Raw genomic sequence first — 26,329 nt, forward strand, 5'->3', positions numbered from 1 at the left:
GCGCTTTAATGCCGTTCTTTATTAGGCCTTCGTTTAGACACGTGGCACTATTACTTTATTCCTGGAACTAAAGCATTTACTCAATAATCTCGGGGAATTGCACATTCCTTTACATTGCGAAACTCGTAACATCTTGTGTGAAAAAGTTGTAATTTACTTTAGAATCGGAATAAACAGTCGCATATTCGTTGTGAGACCAAGGAGTCATGGATATTTCTCCACCGTTATTTGGAACCAAACGTTTCCGCAGCAATGGCGTGCTGGAGATCTGAGAAGCTATGCGTTCGAATCCCGAGGTGGTGGTACACCAACCCTTCTGAACAATAATGGAAGAGGGAGAAATCAAAATCTAGGAAGAGTGGGCTTAAGAAAAAGAAGAGATCTAATGCGGTAGATGAAATGTGTTCTTAGTTAACACCTGCACCTTACTGCAGTGACCACCCTCGCGTGAACGACCTGTAGGTTAGAATGGCTCCACGAGATCTGTGGTTACTCTTCTTTAGTCCGACTCGTTGGCTGAATGGTCAGCGTATTGGCCTTCGCTTCAGAGGGTCCCGAGTTCGATTCCCGGCCGGGTCGGGGGTTTTAACCTTAATTGGCCCTCATCTTCACAGACATGCTGGTCGCCTACTAGAAAAAGACCTGCACCAGGCCTCTCATTCGCCATTATTATTACTCTTCCTTAACGAGATGCAGATTTGCTGACGACCTACACAGGACAAGAGTTTTTATGGGTCTTTTAGTTTATAATCGAAATATAAACACTTCATTTTGAACAGTGCGTTGAGTTTACGAGGAAGACTGAATAACTGTCACTCCTCAAAAACTGTTTGAGGAGACTGGGAGGAAAAGTCAAATAGGCGGCGGATCTCGAAAATGGAAAATAACAAGAGGGATAAAGCAGTTGCTGCACTTAAATTAGGACGGAGAAGAAAGTTGGAGGTAAAACAAAAGATTCACTCTGCTCTGTCTCCATCTTGGAATCGTTATCTGAAGGTGGAGTCCGATTAGTCACAAATAAACTGGGTTAGGAGAAAGACGTGTGTATCACCTTTAATCACAAAGTTACGTTCGTACTTAAAGGTACATAGATTATATTGCAAAAGTTGAGGATGTCTTCAAATCCTTCTGCACGATTGAAGTTGACATTCCCCGTAATCTCACTTTCCTCGTCAAGATTACGTGATTGTGTGTATAATTTTAAATATACACTACTCTGTTTCATTTATAATCCAGTGACGTTACAGGAAACTGACGCATGCCCCTTGTCGCTATATCCTGAGGAAGTTTTACAGAAGTCTTTGGCCACGGACGGAAGTGACTTGAATTGTGGATAGTACGGACCTCGTCACTGTCAGTTGAACGCTAGGAGGCTTGGCATATAGGCTCGTGTTTTGAGGAAGTTTCATTCTAGCGGAGGGTGCGCATGTGAAGTGGTAGCAGTAATTTGAATATAAAATTAACCTTTATGTTGGACATCTCCGAAGATTTTACGTCATATGTGTAGAAGTTACTGGAGGAAAATCAACGTCATTGTGTACCAGTTAACCCTGACGGTGTCCTACTGTGATTTAACAATGGGTTGAACGTCGTGTTCCATAGCATTGCGTGCGAGTGAATTTCGGAGCCTATTCTGAAGTGTCGTGATTTTCTCCAGACTGTTCGCATCTTTAGGATACAAATGTATGTTTTTGCGTGAAGTGAACTGCTGGGCGGAAGCAAGAGGAGATTAGTGGTCGCCATGTTGAAACACGTGACGAGCGGGAGGAATAGCGGTACTATTAAGAGACGGGACAGATTTTTGTCTCGTTCATGGCCCGGCAGTTCTGCTGCCTCTGAGGTAATGTGAGCCTATTAAAATGTGTCAATGGGAAAACATTTCTATACAGTCTGAGAATATATTCTTTATTCATTCCTAAAAACTACACTCCTCTTCTTAATAATCGTTATCCGGTCGATTAGATTAGCAGTTTCCCTTTTTCTACCACTACGAGCGCTAATGTGAGTCAGTGCCTCGTCTCACTTAAGCACCACTACGAGCGCTAATGTGAGTCAGTGCATTGTCTCACTTAAGCACCACTACGAGCGCTAATGTGAGTCAGTGCATCGTCTCACTGAAGCACCACTACGAGCGCTAATGTGAGTCAGTGCATCGTCTCACTTAATCACCACTACGAGCGCTAATGTGAGTCAGTGCATCGTCTCACTGAAGCACCACTACGAGCGCTAATGTGAGTCAGTGCATCGTCTCACTGAAGCACCACTACGAGCGCTAATGTGAGTCAGTGCATCGTCTCACTGAAGCACCACTACGAGCGCTAATGTGAGTCAGTGCATCGTCTCACTGAAGCACCACTACGAGCGCTAATGTGAGTCAGTGCATCGTCTCACTGAAGCACCACTACGAGCGCTAATGTGAGTCAGTGCATCGTCTCACTGAAGCACCACTACGAGCGCTAATGTGAGTCATTGCAGAATTTCTCTTAAGCCCATATAACTACATTCGATGTGGACGTTTTTCAAAAAATCAGATAAACGCCTGAGGATATCGAACCAAGGAACACATTACAGAAATAATTATGTAAATAAGTTAATTTCGGTAGGATTTGATTAAAAAAGAAACAAGCTATTTTAGGCTGTTTTTAATGGCGAACACACAACTGGGAAGGGAGATGTGTAACAAGTTGCGCTCAGTTTAGCGTTTTTCCCCCTGAATGGTAATGGGAAGGATGTGGAAAGGCCGTCGGCCGTGGCCTGTCTCAAAGTTACCAATCCGGCATTTGCCTGGTGTTGAACATGGGATACCATGAAAATCACTTTCAGGTCTGGCGAGGCTGGACTCGAATCTGCGCTCTTCCGAATGCACGTCATGTTCCCGTGCCCACGCCCTTAGGATCATTTCCTTTGAAGTCTACCTCGGGCATTATTCATTTGCTTTTCTAAAGGGAGCTTTTCAAGTGTCCTGTGTTATGTTTATTTCTCAATTCATACAATAGTATACAGTATACTGTACACTCAAACCAGTGACAATTATACCTTTCCTTATGTTCCTTTGAATTATTATTTTATTGCTTTTAAAAACATCAACCCTCCCTGTCCTGTCATGAGTTCGCCTGTCATCACTTTGCAAACCTATCGCATGTGTATGATATGTTTGCATTACATGCTAGGTATCCATTCTGTGGCTAGAATCACACCCAGAAAACTGCTTGCGCGTCATTATGTCCTTGCCCGACTGCACGCCGTTTGATGCGGCATGCAAAACCGCGCATGCTGTTCTTATAGGTATCTCGAAAAGTAACTGTCCGATTTTGAAAATACTTACATATTTGAACTTATACGCAGTTGAACTCTTAGGTCAGCTGTATGAATTTGTGCCGTTCCATTTAAAACTATGTAGTTAGTATCAATATCTCGGTTATAAATCACCCCATGAGAATATGTAGCACATTATTTTACAAGCCCCTGGGTATCATTTATGAGTATGAAAACAGAATACCGGTATCTTTAATGGTTTAGAGGTTATTTCTGTGTAACATCTTAGGTGAATAACCCTGTGTATTCAGAATTGAAGTTCGCTGCCCTCAAGTCACGATGCTGTTTGCGAAATTAAATATTCCTAAAATGTTCTTGTCAGCAACATCCTTGTCCTCAAAATAGGATAAGAAATACACAATAATTTCGTTCCACGCATTTATATTGGCATTTCTATCAATGTACTCGTTGGTTGCATTGTTCTAGATGAGAGTGGGTGTTTTTCAACTTGGGCTGTTAAGCCCTCTGTATTCACTTGCTTATCTATTAAATTAGTAAACTCTTTCATCTTATCCCCAGCCATCATGAGCACAATATTGAAAAGAGAACAGCTCGAGTAGAACTGATTGAGGAAATAGCGGATATAGGTCACTGTCACAACCAGGTGGCGCGATGCCCGGTGGGTCTATGGTCCCGAGCGTTCGTCCACCAGCCGGACACCAGTGTCCCGATATAATAAGGTCCATATATCACATCGTCCGCGTCACCAGTGTCCTGGTGTAATAGGGGCCTAATATATGGAGTGCCAGGACAGCTGGGGAATCTTGAGTCTGCCACCTAACCGTGATCCACCGAAGCCGAGGTGTTATTAGTGGACATCATGATGGTCCGTGTTTTCTCTCTGGTTCACAGCTGACTGTAAACACCCCGATTTACTAATCTGACTTTATGATTCATCCCTCGTCGGAACTTTGTATTTTACATTTGACATGGTGGTGGTGATGATTATTGTTTTAAGAGGGAGTGCAACTAGGGAAACATATCGAAAAAATGAAGATATCGGTCGGTGTAAGGCAAGGGCCCCGAGGGGTGTGAAAATGAGAGACTCCCGAGGCCTGGAATGTTCTAATACTACCGAGCTCGATAGCTGCAGTCGCTTAAGTGCGGCCAGTATCCAGTAATCGGGTGATAGTGGGTTCGAGCCCCGCTGTCGGCAGCCCTGAAGATGGTTTTCCGTGGTTTGCCATTTTCACACCACGCAAATGCCGGGGCTGTACCTTAATGAAGGCCACGGCCGCCTCCTTCCAATTCCTAGGCCATTCCTATCCCATCGTCGCCATAAGACATATCTGTGTCGGTGCGACGTAAAGCAAAAAAAAAACAAAAAAACTGTCGGAGTCAGAAAAGAACAAGAGTTGACCAGGGAAGGTCGGATAAGATAGATGAAAGTAAGGAGCGTGATACAAGTGAATGGGAGCAATGCCAGGACTCAGCTAAGGGTTCTGTGGTTGCCAACCCATGCTCCCAATTAAGAGCCCCTAGGGCCTCTTTTAGTTGTCTTTTACGACAGGCAGAGGATACTTTGGGTGTTATTCTACCGCCCCCACCCACAGTGGGATACATTCCACTAATACTACCTTCCTGATCTTATTATTCACTTCATATGAGGATGGCCATGTTGTGGAAAATTAAATAATTCGTCATGTTATTATAAATAGGCCTACTTGAAACAAATATGACAGGCGAAAAGTGTTACAAACAGGGAACCAACTCATCATATTGTTATAGAGGTTCTGAGGAAAATAAGTAGGAATTTTGAGTATTGTAGTCATCAGTCTCAGTGCACTTCATTACTTTTCTCTTCGGGCTACAATCATAACTTTCAACGATGTTTAGTATTTGGAAATAAAGTGGCACAGACTGGAAAGATATTGTCCCTGCATTTTACCGTACACTGGGCAACATTCCAAGCCCAGCTATCAGCTGGATTCTAAATCTCCTCTGAATTTAGAATGGCTGCTTTGACAGAAATTTGGTGTAGTTTAAAAACACAAACCGCAGTGTTATGAGATTTTTCACTGCTACAAATTGGAAAACTGGCAGACAGTATCAGCTTATACTGTGTGGGCATAGATTAGAATGATCTTGATTGCTTCTAAGCCTGTAAATAATTGTCGCTCTTTTTAAAATGCTTTAACTGTTATTTTATTAGCTGTAAACGGAATTAGAAATTGTTTATTTGCTGTTCTCTTTATCCATACCGGTAGCTTTAGAGGCAGTTTAAGTCTCAGATATTGAATTAAACATAGTTTGCTGTTTGTTATGACCAAGTTTTAAGGTTAACTGAGGACTTTACCGAACCTAATACCAAAACACTGGCTAAAATGTTGATTTTAGCTTCTCCTCTTAAATTTGCATTTAGATTCTCTGTTTGTTGCTGAACCCTCCGTGGCTCAGGCGGCAGCGCGCCGGCCTCTCACGGCTGGATACCGTGGTTCAAATTCCGGTCACTCCATGTGAGATTTGTGCTGGACAAAGTGGAGGCGGGACAGGTTTTTCTCCGGGTACTCCAGTTTTCCCCGTCATCTTTCATTTCAGCAACACTCTCCATTATCATTTCATTTCATCTGTCAGTCATTATTCATTGCCCCAGAGGCCTCGGCAGCCGCTGCGAGTTCAGCCCATCCCTGACCGGAAAACAGGTTGTAAGTTTTCATTTTCATTCTTCTGTTTGTTGCTAAAACGGGAAAGTGTTACAGTACAGTCAAATAGGTGCTTCAGGATTGAAATATTAAAATGCCTGGAGCTCACGAGATTCTGATTTGACTCCGTTGACCTATAAATTGTATCCTATGTTTTTATTCTCATTTAGAAATACGAACCCCATTGTCGGCAACCCTCAAGATGATTTTCCGTGGTTTCTTATTTTCACTCTGCAGTTGTACCTTAATTAAGGCCATGGTCCCTTCTTTCACTCTCCTGGCACATCGTCGTCGTAAGTCCTGTCTGTGTCGGTGAAATGAAATGGCTTTTAGTGCCATGTTCGGCTCGCCGTAGGTGACCTGCGCATCGTGATGAGGAGCCCCAGTGTTAGCGAAATTAACCAATGATGGTTAAAATTCCCGACCCTGCCGGGAATCGAGCCCGGGACCTCTGTGACCAAAGGCCAACACGCCATGTAGCCGGACTCTGTGTCGGTGTACATATATAGAAAGGAACAGATTGTTGTAATTTTGTGTAGCAACTAATGCTTTCCTAGGAGAGAATAGGTTACGTGTAGACACTAGTGTGGGGAAACTTGCATCTTTTTAACAAACGGATGTGTATGCGTAAGATCTGAAAGAAAGCGGTTAAGAAGCTCCTAAACACTGCAGTGTTCTTTTTTGAACAGTGAACTAAAGTAAAAACCAAAATAAGGTAGAAATCGTTTATTCGCCATTCTTATCCTTGACCAACTTGAAATTACATTTATTTAGCCAAACTCTTTGACTAAAACGTTAGGTCACAGATCAACAAGGTGATGGCATTAAAAAGCAAGTCGATTGGACTATCATCATTCAAGGGAGTTGGGATTGCTAATGTTCTCACGAACGGGTGTGTAGCATTCATTATTTTAGCATAAAGCTTTTATAGATAAGGAACTGATTCACAACCTGACCTAAAAGACAAGAAGAAGAAGAAGGAGACTTTCATTGCCGGGAGTGTCTCGGCTCGCCAGATCCAGGTCTATTTGGCGCTCATGGGCAGTGAGGTAGCGAGAGGGTGAAACTCTGTGTCAGTGTATAGCATACTCCTTTCGAATAACACCATCAACTGCGTCATATGATATAAACACTGCAGAGAGGTTTGGAATTGAATCCAGGCTGTTTTTAATTTTGTATACCAGCTCCCTCTTGAACCCACTGGCCAACATTCTAATGGTGAGCATTTCTTACACCAACGGGACTCAAACGAGCTATCAATGGTGATGCCTTAAAGATCGTGGCCACCAGGCGGGCAGTAGTAAAGAAGTCATAGACCAAGAACACCTGAACCCAACCCAGACGATCAAGGGAGAAGAGAGGACCATAAGAGCACTTGGGTTCACCAGACTCCTAACGGGAAAAATAATAATTTCTATATTGACTGATGACTAGCATCCTAAGCCACTTAATGAATTATTATTGACTCAAAAATTGTTTGAGAGTGAAACTCTGCCACCTCTTTGTGAGAAGAGCCCTCTAAGGGCTGCTAAGCCTTTGCACAAGAGGTGAGCTACACACTTCTCTCAGTTGATTATGGGTGTTTGTTGACCCTGTTTTAATACAACATTTTATTTTACAGATTGACTATCCTGAAATTCAAGGAAGTCGAGGCACTAGTCGAGGGTCTGTCACGTCATCAAACATGGAGCGAGGGGGAGTCAACTTGATGTTAGAAGACTCGGTAAGTTGAACTTCACTGCAGCACGATAATTGATGGTTCTTGTAAAGCATACGCATTGCCATCAACTTACTCAAGTATTCGACGAGCATGCAAATACTGTCTTTTATTTTTATTAACTTTCTTGGTCAACCACTTGACTTGTTTCAAGTTCACTTTCTCTTTGAATGTTGTTCTGTTTGGTTCTTCGATCGGCTCAGTACTTTTTCATTCTTTCCGATCATAATTTCCTCAATTCATCTGAAATCTCTATAGCTCTTCTGTGTATAATTTCTGCTGAAAATTTAAGAGTCTTGAGATATTGTAATAGGAGTGAAATCACTGCTGAGAAATGATGCTGTAGACGTGTAAATTTTCTCCTGGAACTGGAGTGTTTATCACGGAGACAGAATAGAGCCGATTGGAGGGAGAGTATTCTTGGTAGTCAAAGGAGAATTGGTAAGCTATGGAATATTAACGATGAAAAGCATGAAATTCTAGGTATGAGGCTCATCTATAAAGATAATAGGCAGCTTTATGTTTTTGGGTTTGTGCAGACCTGCAAGGGGTGAGGCTAAGGTGGAATTATTTGATGAGATAATAGACTCAGACAGCATCCCCCGAACAACTGTTTGGGAAAGTCTGACACACAGGGGATTGGCAACGAGCTAATAACAATGATCAAAGCAGCTGTGGGTAGAACTCAGTGGTTTTGATTTAACAGTGGTCTAAAACAAAGGAGTGTGTTGTCATCTTTACTGTTCATAACGGTGATGGACGACATCGTAAAGGCAGCAAGGGAAGATTATAGAGGGGAAAGAATACATATAATGATGTTTGTGTGATCTCGGAGAAGATGAAGAGGAGGTGGAACAACAGTTGAATGTAAGAATAGAAGGATTGAACAAAGGAAGAAGAGCACAAATAGCGATGTGTAAAGGAAGTAAAGAACAACTTTACAATTTGCTTTACATCGCAGATAAGTCTCATGGCGACGATGGGATAGGAAAGGGCTACGAGTGGGAAGGAAGCGTCTGTGACCTTAGTTAAGGTACACTCCAGCATTTGCCTGGTGTGAAAATGGCAGACCACGGAAAACCATCTTCAGGCCTGCCAACAGTGGGGTTCGAACCCACTGTCTACCGGATGCAAGCTCACAGCTGCGTGCCCCTAACCACACAGCCAATTTGCCCAGTGGAAGTAGAAAAAAGGAAAGGGAGCTATCAAAGTTGGAGACAAGCAAGTGGAAATAATAGAACATTTGAAATACTTGGGAAGTGAACTGACTGGACATGGAAATTAGTAGAAGAGTACAAATGGGGAGTGCCAGGTACGGGGATTAATATGAAATAAAGAAGGGATACTACTTGCCTATAATGACATATGCAGTAGAGTATGGTGCAGAAGACAAGGAGGGATAGCGTGAGAAATTAAAACATACAGAAAGAGCTAAACTGAACAGATTGAGATGGTCTGGACATGTCCATCGGATAAAAGAAGAAAGACTGCCAAGACAAGCACTGAAAGGACAGACGATAGGGAAGAGCGGATGAGGAAGACCAAGATTGCAATGGATGAACAACGGAACCCGGACTGTTATGTGGTGTTGAATGAGGAATGGTGGAAAGACATGACCAAGTGGAGAGGAGCCGTATTTGCCCCCACCCACTGTCAGCTGGAAAAGGGGGGAAATGATGATGATGATTATCATCTATGTAGCGGATGATGTCTAGTTATCAAATGCTTACTGGGAAGGTAATGAGAATGACAAAGCATGGCCAACAAAAGATAGCTGAAGCAGAAAGTTATGGAACCAACTAATAATAATAATTTTTAATGTTATTTGCTTTATGTCCTACTAACTACTTTTACAGTTTTCGGAGGTGCAGAGGAGCCGGAATTTAGTCCCGCAGGAGTTCTTTTACTTGCCAGAAAATGTACTGAGACGAGGCTGACGTATCTGAGCACCGGACTGAGCCATGATCGAAGCTGCCAAGTTGGGGTCAGAAGGCCAGCGTCACTCACACCGCCATGGAACCAACTAGAGGGAGAAATATTCTGGACATGGTGTTGATCAAGACATTTGAGCTCTGTAGAGAAACAAGTGATGGGTGATCATGAAGCTATTTTGTGTATAGTTAAATGCAGTAGAAAAGAAGGTTGTAAAAGTAGGAATATTAGGCAGTATCATGTGGTTGATAAGACAGAGATGAGGGAGTTGACTGGTGGAACATGGTAAATAAAAATGTAAACAGCCTATGGGATGGGTTTAAAGCCATTGTTAAGGAGTGTGAAAACAGGCTTCTAAAAGTGGTAAGGAAAGGTAAAGAGCTACTATATTATAACACAGAAATAAATTATGTTTATTACAGCCAACAAAGATGATTAGGTTGAGATTCAGATCACTTTGACTGTATCAGTGTTTAGATATCGAAGGTAGATCATGGGAGATGTGGGCTTGAATGGGTGGCATGGGAATTGGTGAAGCATTACCTGATCCTGAGCACTACAGTATCTTTGTATACGAATGGTACAAGTACAGACCTCAGCAGTGTTGTTTCACCAAGAAGAAGAGTTCTGTGATCATTAGGTCAAATTGCCTTAATGGGATCACCTGTATTTACCTAGCTGTTAAAGATCTTCATTGGGGTAATGAGGTTCTGAATAAAGGTCATGGGGGTTGTTGTTAGGGTGTGAAGCAAAGGGCGTATAAGTCTCGACCCCTACCAGGATTACTTGGTTCAACAACTGTAAAGGAAAGAAGCACAATGTGTTCTGCTGCAGAGACTTGGGAGTAAGGAGGTGGAGGGATGGAGCTTGAGTGGAGTAGAAAAGATCACGTTATAATTCCAGAGGACAACCTGGGACAGATATTCATTTTTGAGAAGAAGAATTACAGAATGGTATAATTTACCAAGGAAGAATTTCAGTAAATTTCCAACTTGGTTGAAATCTTTTATCTGGGTAAACAGCTGGAAGGTGGGTGAGAGCTCTAAATGGAGATCAGTGCATATGTGGTCATTTACATAAATACCGTATGTTTTAGAAACAAATTTCAGTATACTTCTCCTTACTCATTTGATTAAAGAAATTTGTATTTTGTATTGAAATCAACATCCCTTTCAAATCATGTTAGGAATATTGTCACAAAGTGTGCAATGGGAATATGTTATTTGTTTTGATCCAGTATATTATACTTTGTCCTTGTGGCAGCCTCCGCATGGCGGAAGTTGTAATAATAATAATAATAATAAAAAAAGTAAAAATAAATAAAATAACATGACTGTTTTGATGAATAGCTGAAGGTTTTTTCCTCGAGCTATACTTGTGTGTGAATTAGAATTATGTTGCAAGAATGTAAGGTAATTTATGGAATAAGGCACTTCACTTCTTGGTTTTAGCTTTCCACAGCGTTAACCGGAAGACCTGAGTTATACGTCAAGTCAAATCGCTCGTCCCACTCTTCGGATACTAGCTCAGCTTACAGTGGATCTGACACCATGGCAAGTGTACAGAGTTCATTGGATGCAGATGAGGTGGACTTGTCCGGGCTCATTGAGTCCATTGTTGACTCAGATGAGGAAGAAGATCTGGCAGAGAGTATGGACGTAAGTGTTTCTAACGTATCATGTAGCCCTGTGGTCTAGTGCTTCGTCTTAAAACAATAATCGCTACCACCATCTAAAACATTGAACTTTTACATCAGAGAATAAAACTCTAAGAAATACTTAAATTATTCAGATCCATTTACAATTGATAATCAAGATGGGAAAAGTATAATCTTTGTGCCAAATGAACAATCTTATATACTGTATATCAAGATAAATTTGTTTAATAATTAGTGTAAAATTTAATCTGAAGAAGCACACATGTCAGTGTTGAGGGCTGTAGTGTCTGTTCTCAGTACTCCCTGTATTTAGCACATATACTCTAGAAAATATTGGCTGTGCAATTGAGGAAAGCTTATCCTCATAACTTGCCAGTATTTTTATATCCTTCAGATTTTATAAGTTTGGAATTTTCAATTAATCTGAATCATCAGTTTTATTCTCCTTCCCATGTTCTATCTGTGATATTTATTTTTCTTGCACTCCTGAATAGTGATAACAAAAGGTATTACCGTAATGGGGAATAGGCCTGTTTATTTTATGGTCACAAGTAGCATTGCATCTTGTCTTCATGTTGTTTCAGAGTCTTACTGTCAGAGACACAGTTCGAGAATGTTTGGAGAAGGATCCATCTGAAAGAACTGAAGATGATGTAGAGATACTGTTAGAATTTACTCAGCACCTTAAAGCATTCACCAACATGACCTTGGCTGTTCGACGAGATCTATGTGGCGTAATGGTAAGATGTAATATTGTGAAGATATTCCTTTCGTTAAAACTTATTCATATATTGTTTCAAAGTCAAGTACCTACAAAATACTTAAATTCTATTCTTTCAGGTGTTTGCAGTTGTCGAGAAGGCAGGTACAATTGTGATGAACGACGGAGAAGAGCTGGACTCTTGGAGCGTTTTGATCAATGGTCACGTGGAGGTTGAACACGCCAATGGAGAGACGGAACAGCTCCAAGTGGGCGACAGGTAATTTACCCTGACTATATTAAGAGTTGCCTACATATTTTAAAATAACTGGCACAGTGCATTTATCTTGGTGGGGACTTCACACTCAGTATGTGCCAACTTTGTCTTGAATTTGATATAATCCAAGCCCACCGGCAGAACTGTTCCATGGTACAGTATCAATATGTGTGTGCTGACTATGGGATGATGTTTTGCTACAGTTAATGACAATGAATAAAAATAACAAACATTGGTAAATCTAAATTTTGAACTACCTTGCCTTTGCAAGTAGATGTTAAAGACACTAATAAATATTTTTCAGTTTTCAAAAAATTGAAGTGCCACACAAAACTTAACCTGTGCATAATTTTAAATATAAGATACTTTGACATAGTTTTTCCGGGAGTAATTACAGGAATGATCAAGTAGACTATTATGTTTAAAATAGATTTTTCTCTGGTTCAGAAAATAAATAATTCCTTCCTCTTTTTAATTTGTGTTTAGGAAATGCTTATATTTCATAATCAACTAATTTTGGATTGTCAAGTCATCAGATAAATTCTTTGTTTCAGTTTTGGAATCCTTCCTACAATGGATAAATTGTATCACCGTGGAGTGATGCGTACGCGATGTGATGATTGCCAGTTTGTGTGCATAACACAGACAGACTATTACCGTATACAACACCAGGGCGAAGAAAACACGCGACGTCACGAAGAAGGCGGACATGTTGTCATGGTAACAGAACTGCGAGGTGCTCTAGACGGTGGAGCCAGGAGAGGACATGTTGTTATCAGGGTACTGTATATGCTACAGTTTATTTTAAAAAATCACTCTGCTTAATAACTTGCGTTTGACATAGAACATTATCTAGGTATAGTTTAGAATGACTTTAATCATAGAAAGAATTTGACTAGATGAATAAATGAAATAATTTTCTCCTTAAGACTTTCATGGTGGGCATATGCCATATTTACTTGCCTGTAACCACCACCTTTTTTTTTTTTAACCTTCCTATTTTTCAACTTCAATAATTGGGGTGGGTGGAAATTTCACATAATGTTGTTAGGTTGGCATGGTTTAAAACCAGAAAAGGGAACATTTAGCATCTTTAAATCAATCCACAAAATGCCTATTTAAATCTGTTATCTATTTATCCAAAAAGTGATATTAGCACATTTAAACTGGTCACAACTGAGCTGGTATAGATGTTGATTCCCATAGGGAACCTGAAGTATTTGTCCCCTGTGGCCTCCACAGTATGCACTAGCCATGCGGTGTGCTATTTACCAACTGATGAGCCCGACGGGGGCGAAACGCTGGAAAATAACGGACCATTTATATTGGTATTACACATGACTAAGCATGGAGTTGAAGGCTGCGCAGCGTTGCCAGCCTCATTTGGGGAGCTGTGGGTGAAGAGGTAGAAGGAATCAGCTGTGGCCACTGTCCCAGCATTTGCCTGAAAGAGAGGTTTCAACACACTGTCTCCCAAATTTAAGCTCACATCTGTGCGCCCCTAAATTCAATAGATCTTTTCTACCATATATTTTGGAGGTACAACAATGTGATAAATTTCTCCCTTTCATCCTTTAAATATACAAGGAAATCGCTCTGATTTGGAAAAAAGGAGGTCATTAGAAACACAGGCAAATGCTGGGGCTGTACCTTAATTAATGGCAATAACTGCTTCCTTTCCACTCCTAGCCCTTTCCTATCCCATCATTGCCATAAGACCTATCTATGCTGGTACAGCGTGGAGCAGATTAAAAAAATAATAAAAATATAGTTAAACCTAATAGGCATACTATAGTGATTTATTACATCACTGTGTATCAGCCTATTGCAAGTTCTCCAACCCTCAGGCAGCAAGTAAGTGTCTTTTTCCTGATGGTTGTTGTCAGAATTGCACAGGTAGAAGGAACAGTTTGAAGCACTTTATTCCTTCTTTCACTAACCTCTCTACTCTTTACCTTCAGTATCTGTCTATTCTCTATAGAGCATTTGCCAGTCTGTTACATCATTCTATTCTCCCTCTTGGAATATAATGTAGAATTTTTATTTGTTGCTAGTTGTTTTACGTCGCGCCGACACAGATAGGTCTTATGGCGACGATGGGGCAGGAAAGGGCTAGGAGTGGGAAGGAAGTGACCGTGGCCTTAATTAAGGTACAGCATTTGCCTGGTGTGAAAATGGGAAACCACAGAAAACCATTTTCAGGGATAACGACAGTGGGGTTCGAACCTACTATCTCCCGAATACTGGACACTGGCCGCACTTAAGCGACTGCAGCTATCGAGCTCGGTAATTTTTATTTGTTGCTCTAATCTTTTGTGTGTGTCTCTTCACCTCCTTTCTTAGGGTAGTCAGTCTTCCTTACCTATCCTACAACTCAAATTTGACATAGTTTGTCCTTTTTCTTCTTTTTGCGAGTGCTTCCCTTTCTATGACGTTCTTGATAATCATACAGTGTGTTCAATGCTGATGCACAACTAAGTTAAAGTCTTATTTCCTCATCTGTTATTGGCATAAATGTGTCATTTTTAAAAATTATGTGCAAATTATGTTGTAACGGTCTTACTTCACTAACGAATTGTAGTTGAAATTGAAAATAGCTGTATTAATTTCAATGTGTATGTGTACCCCGTAGTCCTGTTTCTTGATGTGGGGTCGGGAATGAGTTGGATGAAATTTATGCATGCTTTTACAGCTGGGGGCATTCATTTGAATGCCATTAGTTATTTTGGTGATTTAGAAAAAAATTATCCTTTGTAGGGCACACCTGAGCGATTGATGTTGCAGCTGATAGAAGAGAACTCTCTAACTGACCCTACCTATGTGGAAGACTTCCTTCTTACGCATCGTACCTTTATCAATAGTTCCCGTGATGTCGCTGGCCAACTCCTGCAGTGGTAAGTTGACTTATAGATGTGCAGTATTTAGTTTAAAAGGAGAGGCACATATTTACTATGTACCTGTTTTCAGGTTCAGCGATCCTGTGGTGCGTGATCGTGTGACAAGGGTGGTTTTACTTTGGGTTAATAACCACTTCACAGATTTTGAGACTGACCCAAACATGATGGAATTTCTAGAGACATTTGAGGTTGGGCTTGAGAAGGAGAAAATGCAAGGTCAGTTGCGATTGTTGAACATAGCTTGCGCAGCCAAAGCTCGCACGCGGAACGTCACGCTTGCCCGACCCTCAAGAGATGAGGTCCTCCACTTCTCTATATTAGGAGGTTATGAGCGTGGCTTTGGCATCTTCATATCCAAGGTAAATTGAACTTGTTTAACTTAATACCTTATTATCTCACAAAAGTTACTTGTTATAGATTGTAAGAATTGTTTAATAGAATGTTACTGAACCGCAAACCGTTTCCCGCAGGTTGACAAACGGTCTAAGGCAGAAGATGTGGGTCTCAAACGTGGTGATCAGATCCTGGAAGTGAATGGTCAAAGTTTTGAGCATGTAACCCATGCCAAAGCATTGGAAATATTACGGGGAACTACACATTTGAGCATCACTGTCAAATCTAATCTTCTAGGTAAGTGACAATGTTGCATCATAATCAGATTCTGATTATTTACAAGGAATGTTATTGAAATATTCTCACGGAACTGGAGTGTGTATCGTAGAGATAGGATAGAAATGGTAGGAGGGGGAGTATTCATCCTGGCGAAAGAAGAATTTGTAAGCTACGAAAAAGTTTAGGATGAAAAACATGAAATTCTGGGTGTAAGGCTCTTCTCTAAAGATAATAGGCAACTTGATGTCTTTGGAGTGTACAGACCGGGAAAGGGTAGCGCTGACGCTGATTCAGAATTATTTGATAAGATAATCAGCTATGTTGGAAATGATATGGAAAGGAACGTGATCGTAGCGGGTGATCTCAGTTTACCAAATGTCACTTGGGAAGGTAATGTGAACAACAGGAAGCATGAACAACAAATGGCAAATAAGTTAATATGGAAAGGGCAGCTGATTCAGAAAGTGATGGAACCAACCAGAGGGAAGAATATTTTGGATGTGGTGCTGATAAAAGCAGATGAACTCTATAGAGAAACCGAAGTAATAGATGGTATTAGTGATCACGAAGCTGTTTTTGTCGTAGTTAAAAATAAATGTGAAAGGAGGGTATTAAAATTAGGACTATTAGGCAGTACCATATGGCTGATAAAACAGGCGTGAGGGAGTTTTTAAAAAGTAACTATGATTGCTGGAAAATGGTAAATAAAAATGTAAACAGACTCTGGGATGAGTTTAAAGCAATTGTTGAGGAATGTCAAAATAGGTTTGTTCTTTTAAAGGTGGTAAAGAATGGTAAGGATCCACTATATTATAACAGAGAAGTAAAGGGACTAAGAAGGAGGTGCAGACTGGAAAGAAATAGTTAGAAATGGTTATGGAAGTAAGGAGAAATTGAAGGAACTTACTAGGAAATTGAATCTAACAAAGAAGTCAGCTAAGGATAACATGATGGCAAGCATAATTGGTGGTCATACAAATTTTAGTGAAAAGTGGAAGCGTATGTATAGGTACTTTAAGGCAGAAACAGGCTCATAAAAGACATTCCAGGAATCATTAATGAACAAGGGGAGTGTGTATGCAAGGATCTTCAAAAAGCAGCTGGAATTGATAAGATTTCTGGGGATATACTAAAGGCAATGGGTTGGGATATAGTAGCATATCAGAAATACTTATTTGATTATTGGTTGGTTGAAGGAGCTATACCAAATGAATGGAGAGTTGCTATAGAATAAAGGAAAGGGTGATAGACATAAAGCTGAAAATAACAGGCCAGTCAGTTTGACATGCATTGCATGTAAGCTTTGGTAAAGCATTCTTTCTGATTATATTAGACATGTTTGCGAAATCAATAACTGGTTCGACAGAAGGCAGTTTGATTTAAGAAAGGTTATTTGACTGAAGCTCAGCTTGTAGGATTTCAGCAACATATAGCAGATATCCTGGATTCAGGAGGCCAAATGGACTGTATTGCGATTGACCTATCTTAAGGTATTTGATAGGGTAGATCATGGAAGACTACTGGCAAAAATGAGTGCAATTGGACTAGACAAACGAGTGACTGAATGGGTAGCTCTGTTTCTAGAAAATAGAACTCAGAGAATTAGAGTAGGCGAAGCTTTATCTGACCCTGTAATAATTAAGAGGGGAATTCCTCAAGGCAGTATTATTGGACGTTTATGTTTTCTTATATATATCAATGATATGTGTAAAGAAGTGGAATCAGAGATAAGGCTGATGGCAGGTGATGTTATTCTGTACAGAGTAATAAATAAGCTACAAGATTGTGAGCGGCTGCAGGGTGACCTCGATAATGTTGTGAGATGGATGGTGGGCAATGGTATGTTGATAAACGGGGTTAAAAGTCAGGTTGTGAGTTTCACAAATAGGAAAATTCCTCTCAGTTTTAATTACTGTGTTGAAGGGGTGAAAGTTCCTTTTGGTGATCATTGTAAGTACCTACGTGTTAATATAAGAAAAGACCTTCATTGGGGTACAACAATAATAATAATAATAATAATAATAATAATAATAATAATAATAATAATCGTATGGCCTCAGCTACCGTGTGCAGACATTTCAATTTGATGCCATCTGGCTGTCTGCTCGTCAATTTCGACGTTCTGTTTTACTCTAGGCCCACTAGATGGCAGACAGAGTAAACCGGATCTCTCTTGGGCGTCTATGGCTGAGATTTAATGAATTTTGTCGGGTAAATACCGAATGTATCACCAGAGATCTTTTACATGCCGACATCGTACGACATGAAGTGTCGAATGGACTTTTTTCCGCCCTTCAAAAATCTGACTACCTTTGCCGGGTTTGATCCCGCTATCTTGGGATCCGGAGGCCGACACTCTACCACGGATCCACAGAGGCAGCTATTGGGGTACATACATACATACCCCACGTCTTAAGCGATGGATCGGCAAACGAGGCTTCTCCACCAGTTGCGGTCCCTGTACTTCTCTCCTTCTTCAATGCTTTCCAAAGTATGTCCTCTCTGTTGAATGTCAATCTTCACCTGTCCTTGTACCTGAGTCTTGGTCGCCCTCTTGGTCTTTTGTCTTCAAGTTTTAGATCGTACATTTTTTGTTTGTTTTGTAGATCTAGAGAAAGCATACGACAGGGTACCGAGGGAGAAGATGTTCGCTATATTGGGGGACTATGGAATTAAAGGTAGATTATTAAAATCAATCAGTGAGAATTGATGGTAGAATGAGTTCTTGGTTCAGGGTACTTACAGGGGGTTAGACAAGGCTGTAATCTTTCACCTTTGCTGTTCGTAGTTTACATGGATCATCTGCTGAAAGGTATAAAATGGCAGGGAGGGATTCAGTTAGGTGGAAATGTAGTAAGCAGTCTGACCTATGCTTGCGACTTGGTCTTAATGGCAGATTGTGCCAAAAGCCTGGAGTGTAATATTTTGGAACTTGAAAATAGGTGCAATGAGTATGGTATGAAAATGAGCCTCTCTAAGACTAAATTGATGTCAGTAGGTAAGAAATTCAGCAGAATTGAATGTCAGATTGGTGATACAAAGCTAGAACAGGTCGATAATTTCAAGTATTTAGGTTGTGTGTTCTCCCAGAATGGTAATATAGTGAGATTGAATCAAGGTGTCATAAAGCTAATGCAGTGAGCCCGCAGTTGCGATCAGCAGTATTCTGTAAGAAGGAAGTCAGCTCCCAGACGAAACTATCTTTACATCGGTCTGTTTTCAGACCAACTTTGCTTTACGGGAGCGAAAGCTGGGTGGACTCAGGATATCTTATTCATAAGTTAGAAGTAACAGACATGAAAGTAGCAAGAGTGATTGCTGGTACAAACAGGTGGGAACAATGGCAGGAGGGTACTCGGAATGAGGAGATAAAGGCTAATTTAGGAATGAACTCGATGGATGAAGCTGTACGCATAAACCGGCTTCGGTGGTGGGGTCATGTGAGGCTAATGGAGGAGGATAGGTTACCTAGGAGAATAATGGACTCTGCTATGGAGGGTAAGAGAAGTAGAGGTAGACCAAGACGACGATGGTTAGACTCGGTTTCTAACGATTTAAAGATAAGAGTTATAGAACTAAATGAGGCCACAACACTAGTTACAAATCAAGGATTGTGCCGTCGTTTAGTAAATATACAGAGGCTTGCAGACTGAACACTGAAAGGCATAACAGTCTATGATAATGTATGTATGTATGTATTTTTTTTGGTAATCTCTTATCACCCATGCGTCGCATATGTCCATACCATCTCAGTTGCTGCACTGTTATTTTGTCCTGCAGTCTTACAGCTTGAGCCTGCTTGCGGATGTCCTCATTACGGACTCTGTCCCTCCGTGTTTTGCTGATCATGCTACGGACAAATTTCATTTCTGCTGCCTGGATTCTACTAACATCTTTGTTTCTCATGGTCCATGTTTCGCAACCATAGGTCAGGATTGGTACGTAATAAATTTCATATATGACTCTCTTATGTTGGTATTTTCTTGTTCCATATTATGTCTTTAACTATTTTGTAAAAGTTGCTACCTGCCTGAATTCTGTGGGAAATTTCTTTATCTATAGAACCAGTATCAGAGATAACACTTCCAAGATATTTGAATTGATGGTTCATCTGTAGCTGTTTCCCCTCCATTTCAATGTGTCCCATTGATTGCCCATATCTCTTCATAACCATAACCTCACTTTTCTCTTGGCTGAAGATGAGTCCATGTTCTTTAGCAGATTCTGCCCAGGAATTTATTTGTCCTTGAAGATCTTCTTTAGAGTCTCCCCACAAGCATATATCATCCGCAAACAATATAACTCTCATTTTCTTACTTCCAGTGGTTTGGTGAACTTTTCTCTGGATCTCGTTGATCACAGTGATGAAAAGAAGAGGAGACAGAACACCACCCTGTCTTAATCACATAAATATGATTGTTAATAAAGGGTACAGATCTCTGCACATGGTTATGAGGGTATTTAGGGGTTGTAGTAAGGATGTAAAGGAGATGGCATATAAGTCTCTGGTAAGACCCCAACTAGAGTATGGTTCCAGTGTATGGGACCCTCACCAGGATTACTTGATTCAAGAACTGGAAAACATCCAAAGAAAAGCAGCTCAGTTTGTTCTGTGTGATTTCCGACAAAAGAGTAGCGTTACAAAAATGTTGCAAAGTTTGGGCTGGGAAGATTTGGGAGAAAGGAGACGAACTGCTCGACTAAGTGGTATGTTTCGAGCTGTCCGGGGAGAGATGGCGTGGGGGGACATCAGTAGGCGAATAAGTTTGAGTGGTGTCTTTAAAAGTAGGAAAGATCACAATATGAAGATAAAGTTGGAATTCAAGAGGACAAATTTTAGGCAAATATTAGTTTATAGGAAGGGGAGTTAGGGATTGGAATAACTTACCAAGGGAAATGTTCATTAATTTTCCAATTTCTTTGCGATCATTTAAGAAAAGGCTAGGAAAACAACAGATAGGGAATCTGCCACCTGGGCGACTGCCCTAAATGCAGATCAGTATTGATTGATTGATTGATTGATTGATTGATTGATTGATTGATTGATTGATTGAAATTGTATGCTTTTAAATAAAGGTATTTCATGTTACTGCAAGTTATCCATTGTTGTGAATATTCTACTCCCTGTCTTGGTATTGGGTTACAATTCTGAAGAATGTGTGTAGAACCTCTGTTATCTGAAACACTTAAGTGAAATATGGTTTAACCGAAACAAAGAAACATCTTTGTTATGTTATGACAAAGGGGATACATGGACTCTGACCTTGACTGCCTCCTTCCCTTCTCTGTTGCCAGCTCTTTTTGTTTTTGGCTCTTTCATTAGTATGCTGTTAACCGTTTGTGCAATGGTGATTGTACTTGGGTGTTTTTGCAACATGTTTTTCTTTGTGCATCGTGTGTCATGAAGTAGAAACTGGTTGTGATAATGATAGTTAAAGGAACTAATAGTGGGGAGAGTTTGCTTACTGTGGAAGCTGATATTGGTGTTGGTGTTTCCATTGTTTCTGATTTGGGAAAAATGAGAAATAAGATTGCAGAGCATGTTTCAAAATGCCTAACAAGAAAACAGAGTGAGAAAGTAAACGAGGCTGGTTCACCTAACATTTACTTTCACCTGAAATGTTTCTTAATCTCTAAAAAATTACATTTAAATTATTATCAGAAATTGTGGTTATCCAAATTATGCCTCCATCCTCCCCCACACCGTCTGTTTGGCTTATCATAGGTTCTGCTGCATTGATCATTTAATCTATCAATATATGAAAATAAGAGTTTTGTTTGTACATTGCTCTGAATTTAAAAAAAGAAGGATTGTATTATTTTCTGTATCAGTCGTGTCCACAGCAACAAGGAATTGCACTTTTAATTTTCCAAAATTTCTGTCTGTCTATCTATCTGTCTGTATGTATGTACACGCATCACAAGAAAACAGCTGAAGATAATTTAATGAAAATTGGTATGCAAAGCCAAGTAGCTACGATATAGGCCATAAATAATTTTATTCACGTTGAGTGAAATGTTAGTTTAGGGGAAGGCCTAAAATTTAATTTCTTTTATTAGTGGTCATATCGATAAATACTACATAACTAAACTTGTATGGTATTAAATTTCCCATCATTTATGTCATATTGTTGGCGTACCGGCTATGATCACGGAGAAGTTCATGAATTTGGATTTTTGTTACTAAGTCCATATCAGAGCAGTCACAAGAAAATGGGTACACGGAATTTAATGAAATCGGTTGTAAATTTGGAGAATAAGGAACTACAGTCTATGCTTTAAATAATTTTATAAGACGCCCTAATATCACAGAGTCGAAAGAAAACTAAATCTGAAGGCCTACAATATTATTATTATTATTATTATTATTATTATTATTATTATTGAATATGCAAAGCAGTTTGGAACCCTATTTTACATAGTATACTAGGGTTGTAGTTAAAATACATATTCAGTTTTACAATGAAAAATAATTCATGTATCTAATCTAATCGACGGAAAATGAGGTGAATATAGAAAGCTCATAAAATTGATCAACAATAACATTACATTGACCATTTTTTGTTGTGATGTTATTTGTGTCTTCTGTTGCTACTCCGATAGATAGGATTACTGCTGCATACCGAGTATTTTTAAAAAAAGTTGCTTTATGTCGCACCAACACAGATAGGTCTTATGGCGACGATGGGGTAGGAAAGGGCTAGGAGTATGAAGAAAGCGGCCTTGGCCTTAATTAAGGTGCAGCCCCAGCAATTACCTGGTGTGAAAATGGGAAACCACGGAAAATCATCTTCAGAGCTGCCCACAGTGGGATTTGAATCCACTATCTCCCAGATGCAAGCTCACAGCTGCGTGTCTCTAACCACATGGCCAACTCGCCTGGTCGTACCGAGTGTAAGCCTGCCTGAATATTGACGGAAAGTAGCTGGGGAGTTAGATAACTTTCTTCTTTAGCATGCCATTCCTTTGGTTCATAAATTTCCTGATACTACTGGTTCGTAACACACTGGTTCAGCACAGCATTCGAGCTATTGAATCCTTACTCTGAGGCACTGATTGGAATGAGCAGCGTGCATATTTAACGGAATAATGGCAGAGGAGTGTTCACGGCTGTCTGCGGCCTGGTCATTCCAGCTCTGGAACTTTGGACTGTTAGATCGTCACCGTAGTACTGTTCGTTAAAAGTGAGAAAATATGCGGTTTTTCATTTGATTGAGTATTTTATATGATAACATTGCTTTAAATTGCTACACTCCTGACGTTTGTGTAATTACCTAAGTTGTTGACTTCAGTTAGGAAAACCACAAAGTTAGTCTTTCTGAGAATCCTGTAGTGAAGCACGGGTACATCAGATATTCTTAAATAAACTAGTCAGTACTATTAATGATGATTTATTTTTAAGCATATATGTTTCACCTTCCTGAGTCCATAATTCTTTTGTTTGCCACCATTAATAGTTAATGCTAGAATAATATTTAGCGTAGTTCAGTTATTTCTTTCTTTTTTGAGCGACTGATCATTCTAATTAAAATTGAAATAAACTTTTCAATGAGGAGCTATGCCAAGTGGTACCTAAATGTTGTTATAGGCTGATATTCATATCTGAGTGAACATTCGGCGTCTGTTTGGTTTGTTCATTTATGGCGAGAATCTCACAACATTGTAAAACAGGAGATAACATGATTTACCCAGTCAGTACTATACAAAAAACTGTTTAATACATATTATTTCTACTGTACATGTTTAGAGAAACCATAATTCTCTTCTTCAGGGAAAAAGTATTTACCAAAATCCAATGATTTGATGACAAATGAATTAGATGTTTGAACTAGTACTTAAACAATTGACATACATTTATTGCATCTTCAAAGCTCTTGAAAGGAAGGTTCTATACACTCATTGTTCAGTGACGCAATGTTCACGATTGTGACATCGTAACTCTTATTGGAAGAGTGTTTGAAATGAAAACTTGGTAGGGAGAAAGGTTGTAGATTCTCGTTGTACCACTTCAGTCAATAATTTTCTGGTCATCATCTTCGATAAGTTTTTGTTCCAAATTGCCTAGTTACTTTTCATTTGTTCTGATCTTTTCTGTTGTTCCTCATCTGTAAATACCTTTTTTGTTGTATAGCATTTGTGTATTTTTGATTTAAATTTAATTTTTATGTTTTTCAGTTCCTTTAAATTTTCTGTTTTGTAAATTGCCCAGACTTATTTCTAGTTCTTCCACATCCTCCCTAATTTCCTTAATCCATCCTACTTGTTGATTCAGATTCCAGAGTTTCTCTATAATATTTCTTGGAAATCTGGTTTCTGGTGCCCTCACATCTGTGATGGCCTCCAGTTCTCTGTACACCACTATCCACCATTGTCATCTTTTTGATATTTTTATATTTGCATTTTCTTCTCTCTACTTTTAGGATTTGATTCCGTTTCTCTGAGTAAGTTTTGCTTCCGTATACACCTATGCTTGAACCACCGTCTTGTAATGTTTTAATTTTGTTTTTATCGATAGACTTTTTATTGTATGTAGACCGTGTTCATTTTTGGGCTTTTGTAATTTTTTAAAGTTCTTTCTTGTCATGCAGGTTGTAGATTCATTATTATTTAATTTTAAACTATGAGTTGGCCAATTTAAATAAGTTTTCTTCTGCTGAAATTTCATTCAAATTTAAGTCACTGTTACCTTTTTGCGACAAGTAGAAAACAGTTTTTCCAAGATATTTATGTAATTCCCTTTCTGAACTATGTACGGTAATTTCATGTCCTTTTCTATATTCCTAAACTCTATCATTGTTATTATGCGTATGTTCGAACATTATCGAATATCTTCTGTGTTTCACTGCAGTTGTGCGTTCTTTATATCAAACTTCTAAACATCATCCTCATTGCCCGATGTACTGTTTTTGACACTCCTGACAGAAAGAGAGAATGAAAAAATTCTGCATTGCTCACTTATAAAAAGAAATATTCATATTGTTTGTTTTAAGTAATAGCTGAACGTGTAATTAATCTGTCATAATCAAGTCATTGGATTTTGGTAAATACTTTTTCACTGAAGATAGGATTATGTTTTCTCGAAACATATCCGATAATAATATGTGTTAAACAAACAGTTTTTTTCTATAGTATTGAGAGGGTGGATTATGTTATCTGCTGTTTTTCAGTGTTGTGAGATTGTCGCTGTAAGTAGTAAACACAGACCATTATTGACCATTAATATAGTCAGGTTTATAGATGTTGTTCATGTATGCTGGTACCGTTGATAACCAGGCTGATCCTTGCATAGAACATGCGGTTACACATGGAAGATGGAGGGTGAGGCTGGATTTGACTAATCCTTTTTACGAGCCTCTCTTTCTTCTGTTCAAAGTAGAAAGTACAAAGCTGAGTGAGTGCGGTCGTCTGCCTGAGCATGCCTGGCCTGTGCTTATCATCCTCGTCTTGAGCATATCCTTGCACCATGAGGCGTTTTGCCTCATACCAGTCCATCTGAGCCAGTGACAAATGATGGAGGTTTCAAGAACTGACACATTAATTACACAATCCTCCCATCTAATGTTCATAATGGTCTACAGCTTTTGCCGCTGAAAACATTCCAGTTTCTCGATGTCACGGCACTAACATGACAATAGCTTGATACACCATCAACTTGGTGCATATCCTCAGATCTTTATTCAGAAAAATCTCATGGGAGAGACATCTGAAAGTTTCATGAGCAGCATGGATTCTGTTTTCCACATCTTCTAAATTACACCATATTGAGAGATACTTTCATGATAGGTGCGACGTAAAGCCCCTAGCAAAAAAAAAAAAAAAAAAAAAAAACCTTTCATGATAGGAGAACCTAAATGACAAATTAAAATTCCTTCACATCGTAGCTCAGACCATTTGTCTGTCTGTCTGTCTGTCTGTCTGTCTGTCTGTCTGTCTGTCTGTCAGAATATTCATCATCAAGTTAATGCACTTAGGGTGCCGTAAATCACAAATTTCTCTTTTGGTATTTATATTTAATTTTCTTTGTCCATAAATTTGTTGTTGTATCTGGATCTTCAAGCAGGAAAGTACTGTAATACTTTTGGAATGATTACATAACTCTAGTAATTGTGGAAATATCTATCAGGACCAAACTTCGCATTTTCCGGAGTAATGTCAAGGCTGTTCTACTATGTGGGTCCGAGACCTGGAAAGTGATCCAAGTTGCAGACCTTTGTACTGTTTAAACATCTACTGGCTGGAAGTAATCTCCAATCGTGAACTGTGGAGAAGGACGGGTGAAACCGAGATGGCCATACAGATAAAACAGCAAAAATGGAAATGGATAGGGCATAGGTTGAGGAAAGGGAATGAAGTCCTTGAGAGAGAGGCACTGGATTGGAACCCGCAGGGTAAAAGGAGGAGAGGAAGGCCCAAACAAACGTGGCGCAGATCTGTACACATGGAGGCAATGGAAAAAGGCAACACCTGGAGGGAGATGAAGAGGTTGGCTGGCAACAGGATCAGATGGAGATGCTTTGTTGATGTCCTATGTTCCACAAGGAACAACAGGAATTAAGTCAAGTAAGTGTGCAGACAGTTCA

The 26,329-nt window shown here is 39.7% G+C and overlaps 1 protein-coding gene across 1 annotated transcript in view; it reads left to right on the top strand.

Moving 5' to 3' along the window:
- PDZ-GEF (PDZ domain-containing guanine nucleotide exchange factor) overlaps positions 1-26,329 on the top strand; it is a 735,817-nt gene that overhangs the window by 584,512 nt on the left and 124,976 nt on the right. Inside the window, exons 4-11 of the mRNA XM_067152787.2 lie at positions 7,579-7,680; positions 11,058-11,264; positions 11,848-12,003; positions 12,104-12,243; positions 12,795-13,020; positions 14,998-15,134; positions 15,208-15,496; positions 15,608-15,767. Coding sequence (XP_067008888.1) covers positions 7,579-7,680; positions 11,058-11,264; positions 11,848-12,003; positions 12,104-12,243; positions 12,795-13,020; positions 14,998-15,134; positions 15,208-15,496; positions 15,608-15,767 — 1,417 coding nt within the window. The remainder of the gene's footprint in view (positions 1-7,578; positions 7,681-11,057; positions 11,265-11,847; positions 12,004-12,103; positions 12,244-12,794; positions 13,021-14,997; positions 15,135-15,207; positions 15,497-15,607; positions 15,768-26,329) is intronic.

This window comes from Anabrus simplex, chromosome 8 (assembly GCF_040414725.1).
Source record: "Anabrus simplex isolate iqAnaSimp1 chromosome 8, ASM4041472v1, whole genome shotgun sequence".
In the NCBI taxonomy this organism is placed as follows: domain Eukaryota; kingdom Metazoa; phylum Arthropoda; class Insecta; order Orthoptera; family Tettigoniidae; genus Anabrus; species Anabrus simplex.